This window comes from Atractosteus spatula, chromosome 5, assembly GCF_055471065.1.
Source record: "Atractosteus spatula isolate fAtrSpa1 chromosome 5, fAtrSpa1.hap1, whole genome shotgun sequence".
Taxonomy (NCBI): domain Eukaryota; kingdom Metazoa; phylum Chordata; class Actinopteri; order Semionotiformes; family Lepisosteidae; genus Atractosteus; species Atractosteus spatula.
In genome coordinates, this window is record NC_142710.1 from 22,260,843 (window position 1) to 22,288,448 (window position 27,606).

Here is a 27,606-nt window from a genome sequence, read left to right on the forward strand (position 1 = left end):
CCAGCTGATCAGAAGGAGAAACAAAATATTACTTCACCAATTAAATTAATGGGGGATTTTGAGTAGGCCGAATTGTACAAATCTGCAATGAATTTTAGTTAGGATTTCAAGGTTAATACCCTTTTTCATCCAAACAGTACCGTAGGGACATATTTAGTAAACATATTTACTAGCCAAGAAGACACAACCTCGGTTTTAGGACAGCACCTCCTAAATCTGAGGTCATATCTGCTTGGCTAGTAAATATGTTTACCCTATGTTTGGAAATTCTGGTCCAGAGGGAAGACTGCCACCTACTGATCACAAACTCCACTTAAAGAACATCCAAGAACATCCTAACAACCTGGTTTACTCTGAAGGCGTCCTATCCTTGTATTGAACTGGTCAATTCTAGTGACATCATCTATATAACGATAAGTATCAGAATGGAGTAGGAGAAAATACCTTTCATTTTTTTTCTTATAAAATGTATGTGAAATTAAACCAGGATAAATCCAAACACTTTAAAAGGTTTAAGCAATGATCAACTGGTACATAAGTGGAAAGGACTATAGAGTAACAGGTCTATGGCGAAGAAACAGACTATAGAGTATATGCCCTGAAATCTAATATTAGGCTAATACTATTTAAGACAGTTATCTTGATACACACATCATCCCATAAATCTATTAATTTTCCATTTCATGATATAAACAGGTGCTTTCTTCATTTCTGTATGCTGTATGCACTGCGCCCTATGCTATCATTAACTGTGGCTGAAAAGCTGATCAACACATTTGTATTCTCTCGAATTGACTACTGTAATGCTCTACTCGCTGGGGTATCTAAATCTACTCTGAACAAAATGCAGTATGTCCAAAATTCAGCAGCCAGAATCCTGACCAGGTCTAGTGCAAGTGTTCACATTACTCCTATCCTGGAGTCCTTGCACTGGCTTCGGGTCAAATTCCGTGTGGACTTTAAAATCCTCATGCTCACCTATAAGGCTCTGCATGGCTTGGCACCTCAATACCTGTCTGAACTATTATCGCCCTACTCCCCACCTCGCAACCTCCGCTCTTCAAATTCTGCCCTCCTTACTGTCCCCCAAGCCCGTCTACATTGTATGGGTGACAGGGCCTTCTCCTGTTATGCCCCCAAGCTCTGGAACTCTTTGACCAAGGATATCAGAGAGTCACCTTCTCTAAATTCCTTGAAATCCAGACTCAAAACCCTCTTCTTCAGAAAAGCCTTTACCTAACTGGTTCCATTCTTCACCCCACTGCTCTTCTTAGTACCACCATCCACGGTCTCCTCTGTATATTGTAATTGTGTCTTATCTTGTGTATTCTTCTTATTTATTGTTGTATTCTTTTTATTTATTGTTATTGTCATCCTGTAAAGCACTTTGAGAAGCCACCTTTAAAGGCGCTATATAAAATAAAGTTTATTATATTATTTCTGTTTACATAAAACATTAAACAATCTTTATTTTATTCTCTTATTTTTGGTTCACTATTGGCTTTGCTTCACATTTCTAAGTTTGGGTATTTTTAAATCCATAAGATACAGAGGATACAGAGGTTCAAACAGAACTTGTAAAAAGGCAGCTCTACACAGGGATTAAACGCATAATCCTGCAGAAAGCAGTGTGTCATGCTTTTTGCCTCCTCTGGAATTGAATCTAAAATTGCTCATAAAGAGGCCTTGTCCTTCACAAACTGACAATGGCTTTAATATTATAAGAAGTGAGCTTATGAGCTTCAATACAATAGTAGTAACAAGGACATATTTATGCAACCTTTTCAAGTCTGACAGAAAAGTCCTTATTTAGGATTATTACAGAACCTTTTATGCATTGCTGTATGCACCTTTAATATTTTATAAAGTGTGAAAACATGTAACAGTACAAAGAAAATATCTAAAAATACCTAAACAATCTTATTATTGTTAACATTAATTGATTGAACACAAAGAGAAGGGCTCTATGATGTTGGTGTATTTTTTCATACCCAATTAAAATAGAGCGGAACTGTTTTCTTCGGGGGTTTTTTTCATTTCTGTGAGAAATGAAGAATATAAATGAAATATTATCCCATTAAAAAGAAAATAATTTCTTTACGTCATGGTTTTGTTGCTACACTACACTACCAATATGTTGAACCTTAAATTGAGGATACTGAGAACTGCAAATCAAAATGTAGACAATTACCTGTGGAATGTGCTGAAAATAGTTTATGTAAATGTGAAATCATATGGCAAATCACATATTATTTTTATTGGTACATTTTCAAATTGGCTTTGAAGCCTTAAAACAACGGTGAAATACAAGTCTTTCAAACCACATGCAATCAACGGCAAGAAGTTCAAGTTCAAGTTTATTGTTATACAGTATGTACCTGCATACTGTACAATGGAATGCTTACTTGTGTGTCTTTCTCACAAACAGATTATATAAAGATGACATAACATTGATATAGAAAATGACATCACATTTCTTGGAGACAGGAACATGGTAGCAGCTATAATTTAACCAGCATTTACTGTAGATAGCAGCTGTGCAAGATTCAGCAGTGAATTTTCTGTTCAGTGCAGATGAGAAGGGTGTAAGGTGGGGGTATTAAAGAGGTGTTAGATACAACACAGGTTTTCATGTTGTATCTAGCAATGGATGACATCTTATGATACAATATACTGGATACCATTACAAATGTTCTTAGAAAGCTTCAACATGTGAAATATTTTGCAATGTCCTGTATAGGCAGGATTATGACAGCATATTAATGTTTAATGGCCAGCAGTGACAGGGCAGCAATGTGGAGTAGTGGTTTGATGTTCTGGATTCCTTATTAGAAGGACAGGGATGTGGGTTGAAATAACAGCTGGAGACCACTCCTGCTGTACTTTACCTGCATTGCTCCAGTGAAACCAGGCTGCGTAAATTAATACAGAAATTGAGTAATTACTGTACATTGCTTTGCCTTAACAATTTAAGAATAAACACTGCATACAATGTAAGGACGACGCATATTTAATTGCTTCATTGTGTCTATACCCATTCCAAATCACATGACCATACAGTCTAATGTAATGTAGGCCAAGGCGTGGGAGGACTTAAAGCCATTAAAAGAATGCAACTATAAGGACCAAACATACCCCCCTTTATTGTCAGTAGTGTGATGCAATTGTTGCCCTTTGGGGACTGGTGACATTGTCAACATTTCTTTAACAGATTGTTAACAGCTGCCAGGGGAAGAAAAGTACAGTTAATGTGCACAAGAGACATAGGAAGAGGCTGCTTCACTGCTACGTTCTGACCAACGATATTAATTTAACCAAAGAAGTGGTTGTGTTTTGAGTGTTTTGCCAAGTGTCTGTCTGTCTGTCCCAGTTTACAGTTACCAAAACTTGCAAACACCCTGGAAATGCCTCTTGCCACCAAGGGAAAGGTTATTTGAACTAAAATTATATTTCACAATACAGAAAAAAAAGGTTAAATTTGATTTACGTCTCTTAGAAGAAGAGCCCCCATAAAAGAGGATGAGATCAGGAAGCTTAACAGTGACACTAAACTGCTGAAACAAGCTAGGATTCTTAAGATAAAAAGAGCACTGACAAACACTTAAAATATCTGTGCATGTGTTTAAAATGTCTGTATGATTAAATAACATTGGATTATGATGAAATAACTATTAAAGTAACATTTAGTGCTTAAAAATGAAAATTAGCTGTTGCTAATTCTTTAAACAGTCTAAACTTTGACTGATTTTAAGCTGTACATTTAACACATCCACATGCTTTAAATAAATAGCACCATTAAAAACACACAGTTATAATTTAAGCATAATACAAAAGAAAAAAATATAAAATATACTTATCCAACACTTTAGAGCTCCACATAGTTTTTCACTAAGAATGAAAACCATTAAGCAACCGTTACACAGCTGTGACATTAAGACCTGCAACTGCCTTCTTGTATAGCTGACTTCTAAGCAATTAAAATCAATGTAAAGGATTTAATTGGATCAATGTAAAGGCTGAAACGTGTGAAAACTTCAAAATATAAAGATACATTTCCTGATTGTATTCAAACTTACCATAGTAACCAGTTGGATTCTTAATTGAAGTAAAACATACAGTATACTTCAAACTTTAAAGCAAAGCGATTGCAAAATTGAAATATTTAGCACTTTTTATTTCAGTTTCTAATATGTAACTTCACATGTCAGGATTAATCTTCATTTCCCATTAGCCTTTGAGTACAGACCACATGCAATCTTCTGAGTAACCTGAATACAAAACTTTTGCCTGACTAATGTTTTGCTGTCCAAACAGTAGGAATGGAGCACATCAAAAGTAGGTCTGAGCAAAACCATGCTGAATAACTCCAAAGCTTTCTACTAGTGAGAATTTGAGACTTTAGGCTTTAGAAATTGTGATTTTAGAAAGCAGGTGAGGACCACACCCCTATTCATATCAATGGGGTGGCTGTAGAGATTGTTAGCAGCTTCAAGTTCCTGGATACCTTCATTACTAGTGATTTAATGTGGTCCAGCCCAGCATGTAACTGGAGCTACAAAGAAGGTGTAACAGTGCATTTTTCCTCAGACAGTTGAAAAAATGCGGTCTATTTTCAACTATTCTTCCTACATTTTACAAGTGCGATATCAAGAGTGGAATTACAGGGTGGTTTGGCAGCAACTCCTTGTCCAACTGAAAGGCATTACAGGTAAGCGTTATAGGAGAATAAAGGCACATACAGTAGCTCTACATTTAGAGACTGTTTCTTCCGTGAGCTGTCATTTTGGCTCTATCACTGACTCACACTGATGTTTTTTTCACATTGCCTGCGATGACTTGTATTTAAGTTTTACTGTATGTTACTTAATTTAGTTGTTGCTGCTGTTCTGTGTTTAAGTTTTGGTGTTTCCTTTGTATTGGAGCATACATGCAAATAAGCATTTCACTGTAATGCAATTACACTATTTTATTGTAATTGTGCATTTGACAAATAAACTGAACTGTAGTTGTTGTACATTAACTTTTGATTAGAGCATTTCTATCCCATTTACTGCATGGTGGTCAAGGAATCAAATAATGAGAAATAGTTTACCACATGACTGCAAAAAAACTTAAATGAAGATGACACGTCTAATGAAGCTCAGTGGACCTCTAGTATGTTTTTTGTGCGTTGTTCTAATTTTCTTTTTCCTTGCCACTCAATAGTAGTATGGATGTATAAAGAAGGGAGCAGTACCAAATATTTTCCAAAAGGTAAATAATAATTCTGTGCAAACCATATTTCACCCAACACGTATCTCAAGTATTTTGTATCTCAAGTAGTGCTGTAGGTCTGTTGTAGCACAAAGCTACAATTTAGGAAAAATAAAATTTCAAAAGCCCAATGACTGAGAATCTTTGAAGCCAGTGAATTTTAGGTTTTTAACATTTGGATGAAAAAATCTAAACTGATTATACTACTGTACATAAGAGAAATGATGCCAAAGGAGCGACTTCTAACAAAGGATATCTTAATATATTCAAATAATATGTGATATTCAGTTTTAACAATATTTCATATTAGGGATTTCTTACAAATCATGTTGATCAGAAAATTGTTTTTTCCTTTTTTTAAAAAAAATAACTAAATAAAATCATAAAGGCAAGGTTTAAGCCTTAATACAGTATTAATATTTCTTATTTGTCTGTGTGTGACATAATTCTAGGAAAAGTGTGTCAACAATTCTATAATACATATACCGTACTTGCCCTCCAGATGTATTCATACCCCCAGTGGAAAAGGAAGAAAAAAATCATAGTGAAGTTACAGGTTGGATAACATGTGTTGCTTAAAATAATTTTAAAAATGATATGCTGTAAACGGAATAGTGTCTCACTGAGCGAATTCATATCTAGGGTTTATAATTTCTGAATTCTAGAAAACATTAGGTACACATTTAATCACACCACATCTCTAACTATTCTTTAAATAACATCTAACAAAAACACATTGCTCTTGGGAAGTGCACTTCAGGCTTCTGGTACTGCATACAGTAGATTCCCCTGAAATTCTCCTGTGTACCTGGAGTGCTAAAGAAAGTGACACATCTAAGACATGCATCATTATGCTTAAGATCAGAGAGCTCTCCGAAGACAAATGATCATTAACCTCCCCTACTGGGGTGGCTGTGGAAGAATCCACTAACAACTGACCTGCCACTTTACAGTCTAGTCTGTTATTCAGAATAAACTGGTATATTAGAAACCCAGCAAGGAAGAGCAAGGAAGAGGACACATGTACTGTGCATCTATAATTTGAAGTATTAGCACCAATTACTGTATATGATTAGCATTTCATAAAACCTTGATAATACTCAGATTGTGAGAATTTATCTTCTAAAGCTGCTGAATTATATCGCAAAGGTAGTGCTAAGAAAAAAAAATATTTCTCTCACAGTGTTTGATCTATTATTTATGTAGCGTGTATCGCGTCTCTGATGTAATAAAACTGATATTTGTTTGCAACCCCCAACCCTCATCATTTACCTTCCCTCTGCCTCAAGACCAAAGCTCAGATCATAACCATCCGGAAAACTGAATCTAACATCTTGTTGACTTCTTTCAGAAAGCACTACTTAGAAAAAAGTTTGCATTTGGTGAAGCCCTTTCATTTTTTTTTAACTTGCGTTAGTATGTAGCAATACCAGTTGAGGTGTAGATTTCAAGGTTTAAACATTCATTGCATACTGTGACATTGTTAGCTAACGAAATCTGATCTACCTGGAATTGTGAGGTCAAAAGAATACTATTTTGTGTTTGAGGAAAGCTACAGTATGTGGATAATGTGGATATAGTCCCTTCCATTACTGCTATTGGATATTCTTACAGTAAGAAAACATAAATGACTTTCAGGCTACAAAACCCATTACTAGTAATGACTTTCTATAGATATATTATAGGAAATCTTTTTTTATTTGCTATTAAGCGTGTATAATCGCAGAAGCAATTCCAATCTGATTTCACAGTGCTACATCTTTCCATCTGCAATAATGATAACGTTTATATTTGCCTGGAGATAAGTACTGTATATCTGGCCTTGCATTTTCAAAAGCGGAAATGTTGTCAAAAATTCGCATCTCATATTGTGAGAAATTCTTTAAATGCCCCCGAGTAACCCCTTGTTAATGGGATTAGCTTTTCTGGCAAGGGACTCATAATTAGTAGATTTCTGAACTTGGTGTTTTGTCATGCTCTTCCTAACTGAATAATTAATTTTCAAAACAGCTTTATGTGTCTCTTCACTTGTTATCTAAAAATTAATTTTTCACAATTATGTTGCTTAATGTCAGAGAGTATGCCTGTGATTTTTGTATTCTCTGAAGACTGCTTTTTATCTGTGAGGATGGATAAGTAATTTTTTATCTTAAATATCCACAGCAGCATACAATAAACCAATATAAAGAACATATTTTGTTTTTACTTTTTGATATAATGAGAATTTTAAATGTAGAAAAACATGTACATTATCAACAGCTATGGTTTTAAAGTAGTAAATGAAATGAATACAAGGCTTAAATATATAATATATAATATATATTTAATTCATACTATTCTGTTCATTCACTGAAATTACAAAGTAGTCTGATAATGGGCAACCATAATAGGTTGACATTTATTAAGGGTTTTAGCACTACTGCATGATAAATGTTTTCATACTTATTCAGAATTATAATTGCAACATACTGCATTAATAAGAATTCAATCTGTACAGTTACAGTATTTCAGTGAAAGAAACTAATGGTACCTTAAAACAACATGACAGAAGCATACCAGCCATCAAAACTCCCTTCTTCAGATCAAATAAAGAAATATTTATTGTATATTTCCTTAAGACGTACAGTAACTGTAAAAAATAATTACTATCCACAGGGATGCTGCACAGCACAACTACTTTTTCTGTTCTAAAATAATGAGCTGAGAAACTAGTTTGAGTGTCATAGCACACAGGAGAGAAAAATATTGATAACAAGACAGTTGGAGACATCAAGTTTAATTTTTAAAGAGACTTGGCATTTTCCACAGGCCTCTGTGTTAATCCTTTTCAAAATTCAAACCTTACATTTAGGAATTCTGCCAGAAGATCCCCTGAGTTTGCAAGAAACTAAGCCCTCTTAGTCTTTTTCTGGATTATGTCAGTATGAATAATAAATTTTGTAAAGAAAAAAATGAACAGCTAAAAACGATAAAACGAATTCCTAGTTTGTAAATAAAAATGGATTATTTCATTATTTTGAAAAAGCAGTTTTATCACAGACACATATACAACTTAATGAATTATTATCACGGATGACACAGTGGTAGCCTCAGCGTTGGTGCCCTGAGTTCAGTTCCTAGGGTACTATCTGTAGTGAGTTTGTACTGTATGTTCTCCCAGTGCTTCTGTGGGTCTCCACTGAGTACTCCAGTTTTCACACTCATTTCAAAGACATTAGGGTAGACTAATTAGGTTCTGGGAGAACTGGTCCTGATGTGAATGTCTTTGTGTGCTTTGTGTGTCTTTGGGTGTATGCTGCCTTGTATCCGTTGCTTGCTGGGATAGGCTCCAGCTCTCCCATGACCCGTATAAGTGGTTAGAAAATGAATACATGTAAATATTTCAGGTGGGTAGCTGCGTCAGCATGCGTAGGCTGCAAAGGAACAAGTAATAGGTTTATTCCATGCTGAAAAAAAGAAGAAAGAGAACACAACGTTTCGGCCGTGGAGCCAGGCTCCACGGCCGAAACGTTGTGTTCTCTTTCTTCTTTTTTTCAGCATGGAATAAACCTATTACTTGTTCCTTTACATGTAAATATTATCACTTTAGAAAAAAAAGAGACATATCTCATCTTAAAAAATACTGAAAATTGAAGCAGAATTAAAAATGTGTCCAATTATTTTAAGCACTCTGTTCAGTTCCAGGGTTTAGAATAAATAAGATTAGGGGAATTACAATTTCTTATCATGATACTCTTGTTTAATTAAAACCAGACTATATACCAATTCAATGTTTTTTAAGACTGAATGGTATTGTAACGCTTACGGCCGACAGGTACTGTGTAAGAGCTGGCGTACCAGAGCAGGTGACGTCACCGCCCTTCCCTGTGATAGCAGGACTACAGCTACTGGGCTGCGAAGAGATCTCTCTTTAGCTCACGGGGCTAGGTCGCTGCAGAGAGACGCGGAAGTCCCGGGTTCGAGCCACCTATACTTTGGGCCGACCAGATGCGGCAAGGGCGCCCGCCTGAGCCCCCGTTGCGTTACATTGGTGTCAGAAGCGGGGTGGGATAGCCCTTCGCCGGGGACGGCGATTTAAGCGGGGGAGAGTGTAACGCTTACGGCCGACAGGTACTGTGTAAGAGCCGGCGTACCAGAGCAGGTGACGTCACCGCCCTTCCCTGTGATAGCAGGACTACAGCTACTGGGCTGCGAAGAGATCTCTCTTTAGCTCACGGGGCTAGGTCGCTGCAGAGAGACGCGGAAGTCCCGGGTTCGAGCCACCTATACTTTGGGCCGACCAGATGCGGCAAGGGCGCCCGCCTGAGCCCCCGTTGCGTTACAGTATACTGAAGTAAAAAATGGAATAACCGAGAATTAGTGAAATAATAAGTTAACCCTTAGTCCAATTAAGGGGGTAGTTAGAATCAGGTGGCTAAATATAGGGTAACAAAGTAAACACTGATTGAGTTTGGGCAGTTCTATCCTTTAAATAAAATGGCTTATAAATAAAAAGGATTTATGAATAAAATACTATAAAGTGGTCAGAAACTTTAGGAATTTGATCGTCATCAAACAGGTTAGTGATGTTGAATCAGAGACTCAAATCAGGTTTCATCAGAGAAAAAGAGTCTTTATGTATGCATATAGCAGCAACACCAGCAGAACTGCACAGTGAAACTCAAAGTAACAAACGCAGTTTCCCAGCTTATATACAGTGCAGTAAGCAAGATAGGAAATCATTAAAGTCAGTGTTGCCAAATGAAAAAGCTTAGTAAGCGGGAGTTCAAAAGACAGGAAAGTAGTAATAAAGGGGGTGGTGTTGTGTACCAAGGAGCCTGGGTGTATGTCCAGAACACAGAGCCCGCTTGGTAGTTAGTTACTTTTCTAATCTCCTAAGATTCTTGAATAAAAAATTAACCTCTGATCCCTTATTCTTGACCAAAAACTAACCCTTTGGACTAAAAATTAACCCTCTGATACTTCAGTGGAAATGGATATTTGCCATAATCAAATTTCAGAGGACCTAATAAAAAAGACGAGTCAATGCTCATCATTCTGGAGAAGATTACAAAACTATTTTACAAATACAAAAGTATTTGGGACTCCATTTAGACACTGTCAGCAAAATGGCTGAAGAAGAAATTGTGCATTTTGATTTGGCCGAGTCAAAATATGGATCTAAACCCCAGTGAAATGTTAGGATAGAGCCTGAAGAAAGCATGGCAACCACTGTGCCATAAATATCCCTACATATCATAAATAACCTGAAGCAGTTCTATAAGGAAGGCCAAAATGAGACATGAGACATGAGAAACACGAGGAAACGTCTAGCTGAAGTCATTCCTGCTCAAGGAGGTACTACCAGCTGCTGAATCGAAGATTTCATTTACTGTACATTGTAAGATCAGAGACCATGTTATAGAGGGTGTGTACTTTTTCAATAACGCCTTACGAGTCCTAGATTTCAGGCAAAAACTCTATCAAGATGGCCGACAGGATACGTAAGGAGACGCACCGTTCTCCAATTAACGAGGCACAGGAAGTGCGTAACCCTCCAGCCCCTTTAAATTCGACCCGGAAGGAAGCAATGGAGTGGAAGTTAGTAAGGTAAGTGCAGGAGAGAACTAAGGGGCTGAGTGAGAACTGTAAAAGAGAAAATGCTTAATCGTGGAGAAAGAGAAAGGAGGAAACGGAGGTACAACGACTTTCGGATTGCGTAAGGATTTGCAAACCGTGTATTATGGATTTTGAATTTTGTGCACGAACGAGCGGTTGGAAACAGTCGGGTAGCTGCGTCTTCTGAGTGGGAACGTCCGAGGGAGAACTTTGTGACCGAATCCCCCAAACAGAGAGAGAAGAGACATGCATCCAGTTCAGCACGAAGGTAATGCCGTTTTGTTGGGCTGATCAAAAAAGATCATTTTTACCGAGAAAGGGAGACTGTCGGTGTTCCATAAAAACTGTTACAACTAAAATACACGCTATTCCCCTGGGGACGTTACAACATTCACACCAGGATATTCTGTTTTAGGGAACTTGGGTTTCCCAGATAAAAGATGCCTTTCCTGATTGTGGATGCATTTTTAGAATATGGAGATGGGCTCCCATTTATTTTGTGGCATCCAGGTTTGCACAGGGGAAGACTGAACTGCAGTTGTATTACATTTTATCTCTTATTGTGGCCTATGGGAGTATTATATAAAAAGTTCAATACTTGTTAGCAGTCTGAGGTTTTCTAGGTGATTAGGACTTTAGGCCTCTGAAATGCCTTGTTTGTACTTACTGTAAAATAGTAACTTGTTTGTCTTGTCCTTGTTAATAAACATTTGTTCAACCAAGTATGCCTGGATTATTACTTTTTTCCCCACCAAAGCTATGCAGGAATAAAGAATTAATGTGCCTGTAATTATACCTACTGCATGTGTATATTCTAGAGAAATCACTTACATGTTGGTGGGGGGTTATAAGTTTTACTTCTTGGAAAAACTGCTTGGTCCTGATTTAACCTTTTTTGTAACCCCACCCCCCCATTTGTATCTAAAAGTGGCAAAACTGTTAATAGCAGTTTACACACATTTAAACCATTCCACAGATGAGTCAGATGGTGATGACTGATTTCCATGATATGGCCTGACACTCTGAGCCATCATCGTGCTTTCTGTGATGTAGTGTACCGATTTACAGAAGATGAACATTCTTGGTTCTTCTGGAACCGTGGAATATGACACGGTTTAAGTTCTGTGTGGTTCGAGTGTGGAAGTAAAACTGAGATTAACTCTCTACTTGGTAACCTCTGCGCACAGTTTGTTAATCTGTTATGCAAGATGTTTTAATAATGCTCTGTGCACAGTCAGACCATGCAAATGTCTTTCTGAATTTAGCCTAACCCCAGTGTTTAATGGACAGAAATATTAACAGTCATGACCATTGAAATATAAAAGTTAAACCAGCATGTTAATGTACAGTATTATTGATGGTGGAATATTCCCTGCTTCCAATAGTGTGATTCTGGGAAAAATTACACATACAGTATAACAAACTCTCAAATGGTTGTTCTTTTTAAACGTCCATGGCGTTGCCTGGTTCTTACCCTAGAATCAAAAGTTTTCAACAAAAGCGGGAATAAACTGCTTTATACTTAGTGGCTTCCACCACCCCTGCATAGATATTAACATTTAAACTTGACTATATTATATAATAGTGATTGAAACGCATAAGAGAACCTTATTTAACAGTTCAAGGGTGTATTTGCCTACCTCTAGTGGCGATCATGTAGTATTGACAGTGGGACTCCTGCCACAATATGTATACAAGAGGGAGAAATAAATGTGAATTATTCAAGGTAAGGAAATATTATGAGAATTTGTATTAATTGAAAGAACAATAGGGGGGAAAAACTATTGTAACAACCTCTTGATAAATAGTTGCATGCCTCATTATGTTCTAGTATGAAGTTGTTGGAGATATTTCCTCTCTGCTTATTGATTCTAGAGATGTCTCAGCTTCCTGCATTCCTTTATATTTACAGTATTATGAGGTGAATTTGAATTGAAAATTCTAATTGTTACTTCCTCATTTTAATCTTCACCACACTTAGTTTTTTTTATGCAGATTCATAATGAAATGCAATTGGTTTAGTGTACAGTACTTTTCCTATACCATGGTTTGAAAAGTTAAGATTATGACCAAGCAATTCATTTTATTGGTTAATGAACTGATCAATTAATGGAGCATTCTGGTTCTCCTGACAAGTAGTACTGCTTTAGCTGAGATTGATGCTGAAATTATTAATGAAAGGGGACATACTAATGGAAGTGAAGAGGATATTGCTAGCAAGTTCACCCCATGGAAGATGGTTGGCCCAGTCATCCTGAAAGGAGGAGACATGACACTGCAGGTACCCGGGCTTGGTTTGCACTTTCAGTTTGGCCATTTTGTCTCTGGGTGATATTCGCCAGCCACGTCATTCTGAATGCCCAGTTGACTGCAAAAAGCTCTCCAGAACCAGGAAATACTTGGGAGACCCCAAGTAGTGACAAGGGAATCGGGGAAACCCATGGAGGCTAAACTAGGGATGCACTGATATGGAATTTCTGGGCCGATAACGATAACTGATAAACAGCTTGTTGTGGCCGATATGGATATCAATAGCCAATAAGTTTAATTTTTTTAAACAAGTTCACACTATAGTCCACAGTTGTCATGAAATGAGGGTAAGAAAGTTAAAACTCGCCATACTCATCAAACTAACGTCAGAAGTTCATATGTCTGTTACGAAGCTGACGTCTCTGACTCAGTAATTCTATTGCAAAGCTGAGTCGGTCGGGGCAAAAGGGGGAACAAAACTCTGACAAATCTCAGCTTTTCTCAGTGGCTTTGATAGTTTCTCACTCGCCCGATTTGGTTTGGGGAACTTGTCAAAATCCAATAACTGGAGGGATTCGTAGATGGATTGCGAAACTGCTTAGTTAAAGCTCCAGCTAGGGTTAGGATTAGCGTTCACATGCTATTTAGACCATTTTTGAGGTCAGGGCTGGATTTTGGGGCCCCAAGTCAGGTTTAGGATGAGTGTTTTTTTTTTGCTTTTATCTGAATTTTTTTTCGGAAACTCTCTGGGGCCTGGATGGTGCGGTGCACCACGCAGTCATTGTTTCACAAAAATGTCAGTCGCATAAAAATTTGTTACCAAGCATTATTAATTCCCATTCACTTGCATGAGCTTTGATCAATGGTCTTGATTGTTTCCCACTCCTGCTTTTTGGTTTGGGGAACATGTCAAAATCCGATGCCCAGAGACATTTGGATATAGATTGCGGAAATGCTCAGTTCATACCCCAGGTAGGGTTAGGGGCCCCAATTTGGGTTTAGAACGAGTGGTTTATTGCTCCTATCTGAATCTTTTTTTGGAAATTTCTAGCTGTCTGGCTGGGACAGTGTACTGTTTGCAAATTGTATAGCAAAGCTGATTCTGTCAGATCAAAAGTGTAACAAGACATGGAATCTTCTAAATTTCTACCAGCTTTTCTCATTGGCTTCTATTGTTTCTCACTAATACAATTTGGTTTGGGGAACATGTCAAAATCCGATGACTGGAGATTGCAAAACTGCTCAGTTGAAGCCCCAACTTGGGTTAAGGTTAGCATTCACACTTTATAGACAATTGTTACGCTCAGTGCTGGATATTGGGGCCTAAGAGTCAAATGCTTGTTATAAATGCTTGTTTTAGAAATTTATTAAAAAATAAGATTCCCTTCAGAATTATAAGGGAACAGTACAAACTAGAACCAAAACAAAACCAAAAAAAACAGCTGAGCATTATCCACTGCCTTTCTAAAGACTAGGCTCTTTTTTCTGTTATGTGGTTATTAACAGCTTTATTTCTGCTTGTCAATATGAAAGTAAGATTTTAGAAATTTCATTCTTAACTTTGTGCTCCACCTGCTGTTAAAGAAATTAATAAAGATACACGGCGCATGTGGCAGGGTATCCAGGCCATTACTGCCTACAGGACTACTCCATGCGCCAGTGACAGAGATGCCTCCCTTCCGGAATCGCTGAATAATTTCTATGCGCGATTGGAAACACTAAATACAGTGCCTGCGATAAAGACCATACCTCCTCTCTTTGATCAGGTGCTTTGCCTGTCCTCAGCTGATGTGAGGAAGACACTAGCAAAAGTTAACCCACGTAAGGCTGCTGGACCTGACAATATGCCTGGTTGCGTGCTCAAGGAATGTGCAGCACAGTTAGCTGATTTTTTTTACAGACATTTTAACATCTCCCTGTGCCAGGCAGTTATTCCTGTATGTTTCAAGACCACCAAGATTATATCAGTGCCGAAGAAGACTACTGTGTCCTGTCTCAATGATTATCACCCCATGGTACTCACACCATATGTTTTTCCTGTCTAGCAGTGCACAGCACTGTGTCAATTTGCAAGGAGAAAGTGAAAAAATTAATGGAGAACGGCCATTTCTTTTTACCCGTGGGTCGCTTTATCACATTCCATCTAGTTTTGAGGATGTACAAATTGTTGTTGTACTATAAATATGACTTTACCTTGTGCAGGATTTTTTTTTCCTGAGGCAGGTTTTAGGGGACTTTTATTTTGAAAGGTGCTGCCAAGCTAGCGTCGCTTAATGTAGCTGGCTTCACGCTACTACAGGGAATTTTGTCCTCCTTTCCTTACCGTCGTTAGCAAGAGCGTTTGGTTGCCAAGATACCTAACCCTGCAACAAAAAAGTTAAAAGTAGTACGCCTGGATTTAGCAAACGAAAGTCCATAAAAAGGAGCAAAAAGGTTATATAAATAATTAAAAATATGTAATTATGGTTTAATTTATTTTTGTGATTGGAGTCTTGAAACGTTTGTTCTAAACATTCTTGGTAAGTTATTAGTGTAATACCAGGTATTAAGAGTAGTTTGTCGTTCGTACCCTCTTTCTAACTGCTTTAGACAAGGAAAATTAATGTAACAATAACGTTTTCATTTATGTAAATATGTCATGAGGCTTTACGGTTAACACCAGTTTGAGTTTTTTTTATTAGATTTTCCAAAACGTTGGCACTTGTGGAAGACCATGGATTTCAGCATTCGTCAGTTATTGGCAAAAGCCGAATCTGAAAAGGGTATGCGCTCTAGCTGTCTTAAGTGTTTATTAACTATTTTTATGTGAATGCATTTTTGATTAATTCTCTCTCCTATAGACGTCGAGGCTTTGAAGAATGCGTATCATTTGATCAAAGCAGGCACGGAAGAAAGAACAGCATCGGATACGACTGGGAGCTTCAGCCCCGAATTAAATGTTCTTTGTGCAGAACAAGCGCTCCAGGTACAAAATCCAAATCCTTATTCTGTAATACCTATCTGCAGATTCATACTAACAAAACCTGGTACTGAATTCTTCCAGTTTTCTGATTTTGTGCACTAATCGAAACAGGCCACAGGAAAAGAGCAGCATCGGGTACATTGCAAAAGAAAGTTTAACAACTTTAATGGAGACTCACTTTAAGTTTGTCGTTAAGTTTTACACTTTTCACCATGGAATTAATGTGGGGAGGCCTTTTATCCAGTCTACTCCATTTGGTAGTTAGGAGCTATTTGATCCCAGAATCTCATTCAGCTGTTTGTGCTAGGCACCAGGGTATCGGCTTCAACAGCATGGCTGAATGATTTGTTCCATTCTCCTCCTACCCTTTAAAAAGTGTAAAAAAAGTATGTCCTGTCCTTAGTTTTAAATTCACTTCCAAATAGTTTCTACTTCTGTCCTCTGGTTTGTGTTTCACTTTTTTTCCAGTGTATTCCACGTTTTATTCTGGAAAGTCAACTGGGTTGAGGCAAAGTGTCCTTAAGAATTTTGAATACTTGTATTAGGTCCCCATATTGTCTTCTCTGTTCAAGACTAAAAAACTGTAGGGCAGGGATCAGTGGTCTAAAACTCAGGTCTTGGAAGGTCTGGCTTTTGTTCCAACGTAAGTAGTCAATTAAACAATTAACCTAATTATTTTCTAAATTCACACAAGGAGAAGGCTCCACAGCCGAAACATTGTGTTTTCTTTCTTCTCTTTTCAGCATAGAATAAACCTATTACTTGTTCCTTTGCAGCCTACACATGCTGGCACAGCTACCCTCCTGAAACATTTTCTAAATTATACACATACAGTATATTTCTTATGATCTTTCCCAATTGATTACAAAAAGATGGAGTTGAGTATACATCACCTTGGAGCCTGGTTAGAAGTTTTACATTTATGCAGTTAATTAAATGACTACCAGTTACTGTATGTAACTGACTGTAGGCCCTCCAGGAATTGAGTTTGAGATCCCTGGTTTAGGACATTCCCTTCAGCCTTGGAATATTTTATGGTGTTTTCCTGTTTTCAGCATACATTCACTGTGCTTTACTGCACTGACCATAGTATTAACATGGATCATTTCCCATTTTCAGGGAAGGTATACTGAAATTACAGGATAAAGCTACATAATAGCTATAGACACCACAACAAAGCTACAGTAAAATGATCTGTAAAAGCCGTTGGTAAATTAACTAACATAACATTCAGTGGTTTTTGGATAGAATCAAAAAGTCCATTGTAGAAAGCAATCAATCAGTTGAGTTAACTTGAATATTGACATTATTTAAACCAGGAAAAAGCTTTCAAGAAATCAAATTCGAGCACTTCATTTTATACTGATGCCAGTCTCAAAATCCAGCATTAATTAATCATTACAAATTGGAAAAGAGGTTACAATGTAAGGATAATAAAAACATACCACAATTATTATGTACAGTTTCAGTATTTGAATGATTTTTTTGTTTGCTGTAAGCAGTTTTGTATATTTTAGGTTATCTTGGATCAGAGGATATGCTAAGGTAGAAAAATAATAAACACTGCAAGGTCAGGAAAAAATTTATATTACGTTAATACTACCAATTAGACATTTGGAACTGAAAAGGTGACAGTGGGTCAGTGGGTTTCTAATTAGAAGAGTAACATTTTTTAGACCTTGGTCATTTCTTTCCAAGCTGTGGCTTTCATACATAGATGATACACATGATGACATACTGCATTCTCAAAATATAACATCTAATTTTTATAATGAAACAGGTGTTAGGTTAGCAGCAGGTGGTCTAGTGTAGAAATATTACTACAAATAGTAAGCAATCCTTAATGTGATAAATGCAAATGTCCAAGAAGATATATTTTGTTAAAGTGTTAGTTTTTTAAAACCAGCTCTATATATGTTAAACATTAGCTGTCTACATTGTGTCAGGCACATATCACTGTATCTATAAATGTAAATTTTATACTGTAATTGTCTTTGGGGAGTGACCTATTGGATATTTCACCTGACCAATCAGTATCACTGGATTATTATCTGTGATTATATATAACCAGGAAGTGAGGCTTCCTGACAGTCTGTTAATATGACGCCTGAAGCGTAGAGCAGATCCTATCTGAATGCATTGTACAGTACAGAAGGGGTCAGAGGGAAATGTTCCTGACAAGTGACTTAACCATTAAATGTGCTCATCCAAGTACAGATTCAGCTCTGTTATCCTGGCTCACAGGTTAGAGCCTGGGTCATGTCACTAATACCTAAGCAGCAGCAAACATCTCTGCGTTGCTGAGTGTAGGTTATAGGGAATAGTCAGGCTCTCTCAGCTCTAGGTTAACATCGTGCCTGCAGCAGCTTCCAAAGTGCTTTCAAGTTTTCAGTGTTGCCAATGTGGGCATACAGTACCTGCTGTCTCTGATGTGCTGAAAAAAGGTGAGGAGCTTGAAGGTGGACGCATTGGAAGTGTTTGCCTACACTTTGCCGTTCTCCTCTCCGATGTTACTGGGTTTGTAACTGTGTGCAAAGATATGAAAAACACAGAACTGGTAATTCCAAAATATGGTGGACATACCAAAAATATTTGGCAATTCTAAATGTAAGAAAAAAGAAAACTGCTGAATGTGATTTTCTGCATATTGTGTTTTAACCTGATATCTGAAAACAATAAGCAAATTATCAAAGGTGACATTTAAAAATGTCAGTCCCGTAACTCCCTGATTCCAACTGAACGATATCTGGCAAGGTCTAGTGCACCTTAAGAAAATTGATTGTTGGGACAATTTGTTTTTAGTTCAGGGTGAAGTGGGAAGGGTTGAGCCATAAGTGTTATTAAACATAATCTTGAATATAATCATAAATACATATTAATGTGATTAATCATTTCTCAAATTAAATGTTTTTTTTCCCCAAGTTGGGCAATAAGGAGATCAGTAAGGACTGCCTAAAGATGTACTTTAAGGGACAACCTCCAAAAAGTCAATTTCTTGGCAGAGCTTATTTGTGCCAAGGCCAGCTGTTTGCTCCAGAAACTTTTGGAAATGTGGTAGGAGTATTTTTCTTAATTTTATTAAATATTTTTCTACCTTCAGTTGAAGTTGAAGAAATTCATTTAAAAGAACTAATATGTACATTTCAGTCTTCAATTTTTCTGCTGATTAGTGTCTCTACGACATGTGTATAATATATTGTTTATGAGACAATACAAACAGTAGCACAGGGGATGCAAGCAATTTAATAATATTTTTAACTTTAAATTTTAGTCCACAAAATAAATGTACAGTACTTACATTTGCATAGTTGAATAATTAGAAACAAATATCAAAACCCCACCCTTAAACACAATATTGTACAAAGGTGACAAGGTATAAAATCCGTCATCATTATTATTTATGGTAAGCTTTTTCTATTGAGATCATTTCTCCTGTAATTTACAGTAAATGGTTCTTAGATTTTCCTTTTTTTTTGTCTGGAGCATAAGGATTTTATTACAGGGATGCAAATGATATGCAGTTTCATATTACTTTGGAATCATTGAATACCTATTTGATGTTCTCTAGTGTTTAACATTTTTCTTGTCCAATTGGATAGTTAAAAAAGCTTTGTTTCGGTTATAAAAATGCTGCTTTCGTGTTTAATTTTATCAAATTTTCTGCTGATTTTAGGAAGAACTGGAAAAGGCAGCTGTATATTTCCTTAAAGCAATTGAGATTTCAAAAGAACAGCCAAGGTATGCTATTTAAGCAGAAATCTAAGTTCTCTTTCTCTGTTATCTTTTTCTGCTTAAAAGTGAATGATGGTCAAATTGTTTTAATTTCAGAAAAAAAAAATTGTATTTACTAGTACTATTCAATCAGAATTTATACGTATGCAGTAATCTAAACATAACTATGCCAGTACGAGATTTAAACTGTTATTATTATCCAGAAATATTTAGCAGAACTAAACAATCAAAGGCAACTGCTAAAATATTTATAAAAGTGTACTGTAGCTACAGTGGTGTGAAAAAGTGTTTGCCCCCTTCCTGATTTCTTATTTTTTTGCATGTTTGTCACACTGAAATGTTTCAGATCATCAAACAAATTGAAATATTAGACAAAGATAACACAAGTAAACACAAAATGCAGTTTTTAAATGAAGGTTTTTATTATCAAGGGAAAAAAAAATCCAAACCTACATGGCCCTGTGTGAAAAAGTGATTGCCCCCTAAACCTAATAACTGGTTGGGCCACCCTTAGCAGCAACAACTGCAATCAAGCGTTTGCGATAACTGGCAATGAGTCTTTTAAGCGCTGTGGAGGAATTTTGGCCCACTCATCTTTGCAGAATTGTTGTAATTCAGCCACATTGGAGGGTTTTCGAGCCTTAACCGCTTTTTTTAAGGTCATGCCACAACATCTCAATCGGATTCAGCTCAGGACTTTGACTAGGCCACTCCAAAGTCTTCATTTTGTTTTTCTTAAGCCATTCAGAGGTGGACTTGCTGGTGTGTTTTGGATCATTGTCCTGCTGCAGAACCCAAGTAAGCTTCAGCTTGAGGTCACGAACAGATGGCCAGACATTCTCCTTCAGGATTTTTTGGTAGACAGCAGAATTCATGGTTCCATTTACCACAGCAAGTCTTCCAGGTCCTGAAGCAGCAAAACAGCCCCAGACCATCACACTACCACCACCATATTTTACTGTTGGTATGATGTTCCTTTTCTGAAATGCTGTGTTACTTTTACGCCAAATGTAATGGGACACACACCTTCCAAAAAGTTCAACTTTTGTCTCGTCAGTCCACAGAGTATTTTCCCAAAAGTCTTAGGGATCATCAAGATGTTTTCTGGCAAAACTGAGACGAGCCTTTATGTTCTTTTTGCTCAGCAGTGGTTTTCGTCTTGGAACTCTGCCATGCAGGCCATTTTTGCCCAGTCTCTTTCTTATGGTGGAGTCATGAACACTGACCTTAACTGAGGCAAGTGAAGCCTGCAGTTCTTTGGATGTTGTTGTGGGGTTTTTTGTGACCTCTTGGATGAGTCGTCGCTGCGCTCTTGGGGTAATTTTGGTCGGCCGGCCACTCCTGGGAAGGTTCACCACTGTTCCGTGTTTTCGCCATTTGTGGATAATGGCTCTCACTGTGGTTTGCTGGAGTCCCAAAGCTTTAGAAATGGCTTTATAACCTTTTCCAGACTGATAAATCTCAATTACTCTGTTTCTCATTTGTTCCTGAATTTGTTTGGATCGCAGCATGATATCTAGCTTTTGAGGAACTTTTGGTCTACTTCACTTTGTCAGGCAGGTCCTGTTTAAGTGATTTCTTGATTGAGAACAGGTGTGGCAATAATCAGGCCTGGGTGTGGCTAGAGAAATTGAACTCCGCTTTCCAAAGATGTGATAAACCACAGTTGATTTATGTTTTAACAGGGGGGGCAATCACTTTTTCACACAGGGCCATGTAGGTTTGGATTTTTTTTCCCTTAATAATAAAAACTTTCATTTAAAAACTGCATGTTGTGTTTACTTATGTTATCTTTGTCTAATATTTCAATTTGTTTGATGATCTGAAACATTTCAGTGTGACAAACATGCAAAAAAATAAGAAATCAGGAAGGGGGCAAACACTTTTTCACACCACTGTATATTGTAGGACTTCAAAGTTATGAAGTTTGCATGTCCATGGTGGACATTATTGCACAGACCTCTGAGATGTTCATTATTAACTAATGGTCAGGAGACAACACTTGAGGCCAATAGTCTTTAATGATAATGGGGAATTATTTTAGTGTTTCTTCTAAAGGAAGACATTTCCTAGAATCTAGAATCCTTATGAATAATATTCTGTAAGTTATTTATTTAATTATTCTGAGTATACTGTTGCAATTGATGTGTATTAAATTTCTGACCCAACGAGAAAAGTGGTCATTATAGACTGTTTAACTTTCTTTAACATCTGAGTTTCTGAGATGTTTATCTGAGCATAACTGTTACAAGTATCTAATGCAGGTAGTAAATTCCAGCCCTGTCCAAGTACTTTATATACTTTAGATAATTAATGAGGACTGCATTACTTTAATGCAATTGAATTAAGAGAAGGCAGTAGAACAAAGAGTTTAATATTCAATATTTAGATACTGAAAATGGCCTCTAAACCCTTTTGCTACAATAAAATGTCATAGGTAAAATGCATGAATATGACCCCATTGACTGGCAGTTTTTTTTCTACTTAAATATTTAATTAGGAAAATTTTTACAGTTGATATAGAGTCAAATAAATTAAAATGATTAGAGTAAGACCATATTATCTTTCTTAATTGCATAATATTTTATCTGTTTGATTTTTCATTTTGAAACGGTTTCTATCATGAGTGAAATTGCTTTTTGTGATTTTTGGTTTTCAAATACTGTATTTTAATATGTATATTTTTGCCTTTTTTGTTTTTTTTTAAACCCATTATTCATTGTTAACCAAAAATTTTGTTTCACTTTAAAACAAATACAGAATGTAGATTATTAATAGTAGTGGCTAAAAAAGAACTCTGATTTACATATATTACATATATTAATTTGGTTTTTATTTTGAAGTTTTTTTGTTGTTGTTGGTCATGAAAAACAAGTTTTTGATTTGCGAAAAGATACAAAACTTAATAGAATATTTTTGTAAAAATGTTCAAAATAATTTTATTTTTGTAAATTGTTATTGTATTTATTATAAAGGTCATTTTAGGATGGAGCACAAAAGCATTTTGTAAGTTTTAATTATCTAATAATATAATCAAAACCCAGTTTTGTAAAAGAGCAAATTTACTCACTTGTGACTCCTCTTAAACCATCTTCAAAATGTTTCATTGTCCCACTAAGAATAAATGTGACGTTTTGTATATATATTTCAATTTTTCCTTCACAGGTACTACTTTGTGATTTTCAATGCATCTGTGCTTTACTGGCAAATGGTCAGACCATTCCTCAGACCTGGCTTTCGTCAGTTTTTAATACCCACTTTAACTCAGGTCTGCAAATCTCTGGAGGAAATCGGAGAGTCCGATTACAGTTGGAGGGCACAGTTAATGTTGTGAGTTTTCAGTTGGTTTCACATTAACTTACCAAGGCCTGATTATTTGTAAGTTAGTTTGGTTTTGCACTTCAAAAAGGTAAACAAGTTGCAAGCTCAATTAATTAAATGTTGATTTCTTGCATCAAATATAATATGATGTGACATTTTACAAATATGAACCTGAAAAGTTTACTTTTCCAGTCTCAGTTTGTTATTGCAGTAAATAGGCTATATTCAGAATACAATCCAAAAACACCAAGAAAATACCTCTAAAAGATATACTGTGTATGTTGACATATACAGTATGTGCAAAAACTGCATAAAGATGATCAAGTTCACTAAGAGAAGTGCACAAAAAAGTTCAATCACAGGCCAAGAATGCAAAAATAAAATAAAATGCATTATACAGAAAAATAATAAATATATAATATTAATTCAGAAAATAAATATAATAAAAAATAAATTTCAACTTTAAGTGTCAGGTTACTGGAAAATAAAATTCCTGTTTTCCCATTAACAGAGAGCTAGTGGAGTCCTTCTTAGATGCAAGAAAAATTAAAGAAGCTGCCAGTTTTGCTAAAGTTACATCAGAATTCATTGAAGCGAATGCTCCAGATCTCTATCCAAAGATCTTTTCCCTTCAGGTAACTGTTTTGTGTCTGTAAAATAGTTGAATACTTCATGAATGGTGTTTGGTAAGAAGATGAATGTAGATTTTCACAGGTGATTAAAGATTTTAAATATACATTTCATGGTTTGTTTTTAAGCTATGAGACTGCTTATTAAGTAATGACTTTTTTTGAACTTTTTTATTGGTTTTAACAATTTTACTACTGCATAGCGTATTTAAAATTCTCATCCATAATTAAGCGTGATTTCTGTTTGGTGTAATGCATAATTAAGCAATAATTTATGTAAGACATCAAATTAATCATAGAATTAACTTGTCTTCCATCACTTCGATTTGAAATGAGAGATCAATGCATTTTATTTTGTAATATAGTTAGTGTAAAATCTATTGGTAAGCGGATATTATTTGCATTTTTTTCAGGTACGCCACAAACTAATGGATCTTGCCAAAGCAGCCAAGAAAGCCAAAGCTAATCTCGGTTTAGCAGTTATTTATAAAATGCAGAAAATAAAATCGTAAGTTATTTCGAAATATTACCTGTAACATTCTAACATTTCACCAGATTTTGTAAGTAATGAGAGTAAGTCTTCATTTATAGAAGGTTCTGTCAAGAAATGTTTTTTATTTGTTATTAAGTGCTTAGATATGTACACTGGTATTTTTTACTTTTATAAGAAACACATTATTATTTATTGTCAAGATACAACTTACCTCTTGCCCTCTTTCTCCACAATGTCTTATTTATGTAAATGAAATATTAACATAAGTATATAAGTATTAACATATGTATTATGCTCCATTTAGTCAACTGGAGACCAATGAATCTGTAAAAGACAGTGCAGCACAACTGAAAAACATCTACCTTCTTCTGGTGCAGTCTGAATTAGGACGCTCACTAAGTCCATTCCAAGGTTCAGCTTCTAAGCTGACAGAGAGTGTTTCTCAGATCCTGGTGTCAGAAAGGTATGTATATATTATCTGAAATGTGAACCTTATGGGGAAAAAAGCACTATACAGAATAGTGAGGTTGCTTTAATTTCTGCCCTAACAGAAAATAGGCAATCCGTAATGAAAAAGTATTTTATTTCAGAAAAATCCATATTAGAAAAATACTCTCTGACATGAGCTCCGTGAAGTTGGCCCCCCTACAGACAGCACAAATGATGAAACCCACCTCATTCGTAAGTGCTACATTTGTGCCGGTTTGTGCCGTTGAAAGCAGCGTTTGTGCTGCTTTCGTTTCCAAGATACAGCGCCTTGTTTTTTCGGGGTCGTGACGTCACTCAACCGGGCCGGTCTCATTCGTTGGTGCTACGTTTGTGCCGTTGAAAGTAACTTCCCAGCTTCATTCTTTCCCGAGATATAGCGCCTTCTTTTCTTGGGGGGGGGGGTGATGTCACTCAGCCCCCTTACAATGTCGTAGGGGAACCGGACCGGTCTCATTTGTTAGTGCTGCATTTGTACCGGTTTTTCAAAGAACCTAGATATATGTTCACTTCTGTTCTGTGAAAATAAAAATATTTTCCAATATTGCCACGGTCTGCATGTGTGAGATGATGGTAGACTCTTGTTTCTCGGATGTGTTAACTGTGTAAACTTTGTACATAGTGCCCCTTTAAAAAAAAAAAAGTCCTGAAGTCCTGGTTCCTTTTCATGTTGGCGAATGTGCTTTGCATAAAAAAGAGCAATAATGGTTCAGAAAGTTGCAAATTCAAGTCTTTTTAAATACGTGGCTCAACAGACAGGTCGAATCTTCACACGTCCCTTGATGCCTATGTTTATTTAAGAAGGAGATAGTGCGAAACTGATTACTTCTTCAGATTTTTAAAAAAGGACACTGCTACGAGGTATTAAGATGTGTTCGTTAAAGCCTCTTTGGAAGAACATACAATTGTTTGCTAATGTTCACTTTTTAAGGCTACACGCGCAACTCTTCTGATTCGGTTATGATATTGGAGACAAATTCAATTTTCCTGTTCACACAAATGCATAGAACATAATGATATTAAATGCAAAATCCACCACCGCCCCCCACCCGGGCAAACAGAGGAACAAAGTTGCAGAACTGTTACTCTCGCGCTGGTAACAGACCGCTTGACCTAGGCAGACGGGGATACTGGAGGTCAAAGTCACTGTGCATGGTCACGTGATCACTAGAAAAACAAGGTGTTATATCTCGGGAATGAAAGCAGCACAAACGCTACTTTCAACGGCACAAACGCAGCACTAATGATTGAGACCAGTCTGGTTCCCCTACGACGTTGTATGGGGGCTGAGTGACGTCACCCCCTAAAAAAGAAGACGTTATATCTAAGGAACGAAAGCAGCTGGGAAGTTACTTTCAACGGCACAAGCGCAGCACTAACGATTGAGATTTGTCCAGTTCCCCTACGACGTTGTAGGGGGGCTGAGTGACGTCACACCCCAAAAAAAGAAGGCGCTATATCTCAGAAACGAAAGCAGAACAAACACTACTTTCAACGGCACAAATGAACACAAGCGTAGCACTAACGAATGAGGTGGGTTTCATCGTTTGTGCTGTCTGTAGGGTGGCCAACTTCACGGAGCTTCTGTTATGTGCTTTTGGCCAAGAGAGAAAAATAAAAATGGTCATTCCATTATTTGATCACAGTAGTAGTATTCATTATGTTTTTTGCTCTTTAGACTTTTATTAGTATTCAAAATATTACATTTTGGTAAAATAGTTCATATGTTGTTAAAATTGACTATTTAATCTGATAATTTAGAGAATTCAGTGTACATCCTGTAAATTTGTTTACTTAAACTGTGCCACTTTGGATTTGTACAGTACGTTATTTGTTTAGGGCAGTTGTACTTCTCTTTGATGATGATATCTGTGTTCCTGCAATGGACTAAATTACATATAATATGATAGGTTTTCTATTTTTTTATTAAAAGTGCTGTATTCCAGCCCCATTTCTAAAAAAAAATAATTTGAGTTTGATATGTGATTCATTAGTGTACTGTATTTGATCCATTTGTAATATTGAGATTATAAAAAGAACATCTCCATGTGTTCTCCACTTATGGTAACGTAAAATCTTTGATTTTTGGGGGGATTTGTAGGATTTCACTGCTTAAGGAATTAACTCGCCTTTCATTAGAATTAAGATGCCCTCAAATTGCTGCTGAATGTTTAAAAGAACTGAAGCGAGTTGGAGTTTCAGTAAGTGCTCATTTCTTTTTGTTTATCATTACCCCAGTTTATGACAGAGCTATGAGTTATTTGCTTATATATCTGCTCTTTATCAACATAGTAAGTATAGTTGAACACACCATTGCTCTGATGTTTTGGTTTGTTTTCCATTGGAAAAATATCCACAATATCCTGAAGTGGTAATGCTTGAAAGTTAAAGTACCTCCTTTAGAATTCATTTAAAATAGGAGCAGGGAATTAACAAGTAATCATATTTATTGGTGTATGTTGGTCAAAATTATACTTGTTGATAAAAGTATACATGGAACTTGTTGGTGGAAAGAAGAAGGTGAGGCAGAATTTTAAGAAGATACTGATCTCAAGCTGTTTTGAGTATTACATGATTTTCATGTCAGAAGTAAAAGAACTGTAACCAACTTTCTGTTGTAAAGGAATCATTTTGTATATGTACAGAACTCATGAATAATATTCTTGAGGAGCTGTAGTATATTTTGTGATAACTGTATTTTATTAGTTTTCTACAACATAAATAAGCGCCTGTCTTGTCTCAACTACAGACATATGAGGGTATTCAATGTGGGTAAAACAAGATCTGTGAAATCAATCATAGAAAACGTTCTGAAGAAATTGGCAGGCATACAGTAGTTATTAATAGTTTGAACTATTATTTCAGTAGTATAATTGGTTACT

General features: G+C 36.4%; 1 protein-coding gene across 1 annotated transcript in view; it reads left to right on the forward strand.

Annotated features, from left to right (window-relative positions):
* The first annotated feature begins 10,720 nt into the window (after positions 1-10,720).
* The window catches only part of cfap46 (cilia and flagella associated protein 46), a 65,996-nt gene continuing 49,110 nt past the window's right edge, over positions 10,721-27,606 (forward strand). Inside the window, exons 1-12 of the mRNA XM_088915773.1 lie at positions 10,721-10,842; positions 11,018-11,119; positions 13,033-13,145; positions 14,686-14,922; positions 15,942-16,066; positions 18,986-19,117; positions 19,737-19,801; positions 22,961-23,125; positions 23,628-23,751; positions 24,159-24,253; positions 24,543-24,701; positions 26,826-26,925. Coding sequence (XP_088771899.1) covers positions 10,721-10,842; positions 11,018-11,119; positions 13,033-13,145; positions 14,686-14,922; positions 15,942-16,066; positions 18,986-19,117; positions 19,737-19,801; positions 22,961-23,125; positions 23,628-23,751; positions 24,159-24,253; positions 24,543-24,701; positions 26,826-26,925 — 1,539 coding nt within the window. The remainder of the gene's footprint in view (positions 10,843-11,017; positions 11,120-13,032; positions 13,146-14,685; positions 14,923-15,941; positions 16,067-18,985; positions 19,118-19,736; positions 19,802-22,960; positions 23,126-23,627; positions 23,752-24,158; positions 24,254-24,542; positions 24,702-26,825; positions 26,926-27,606) is intronic.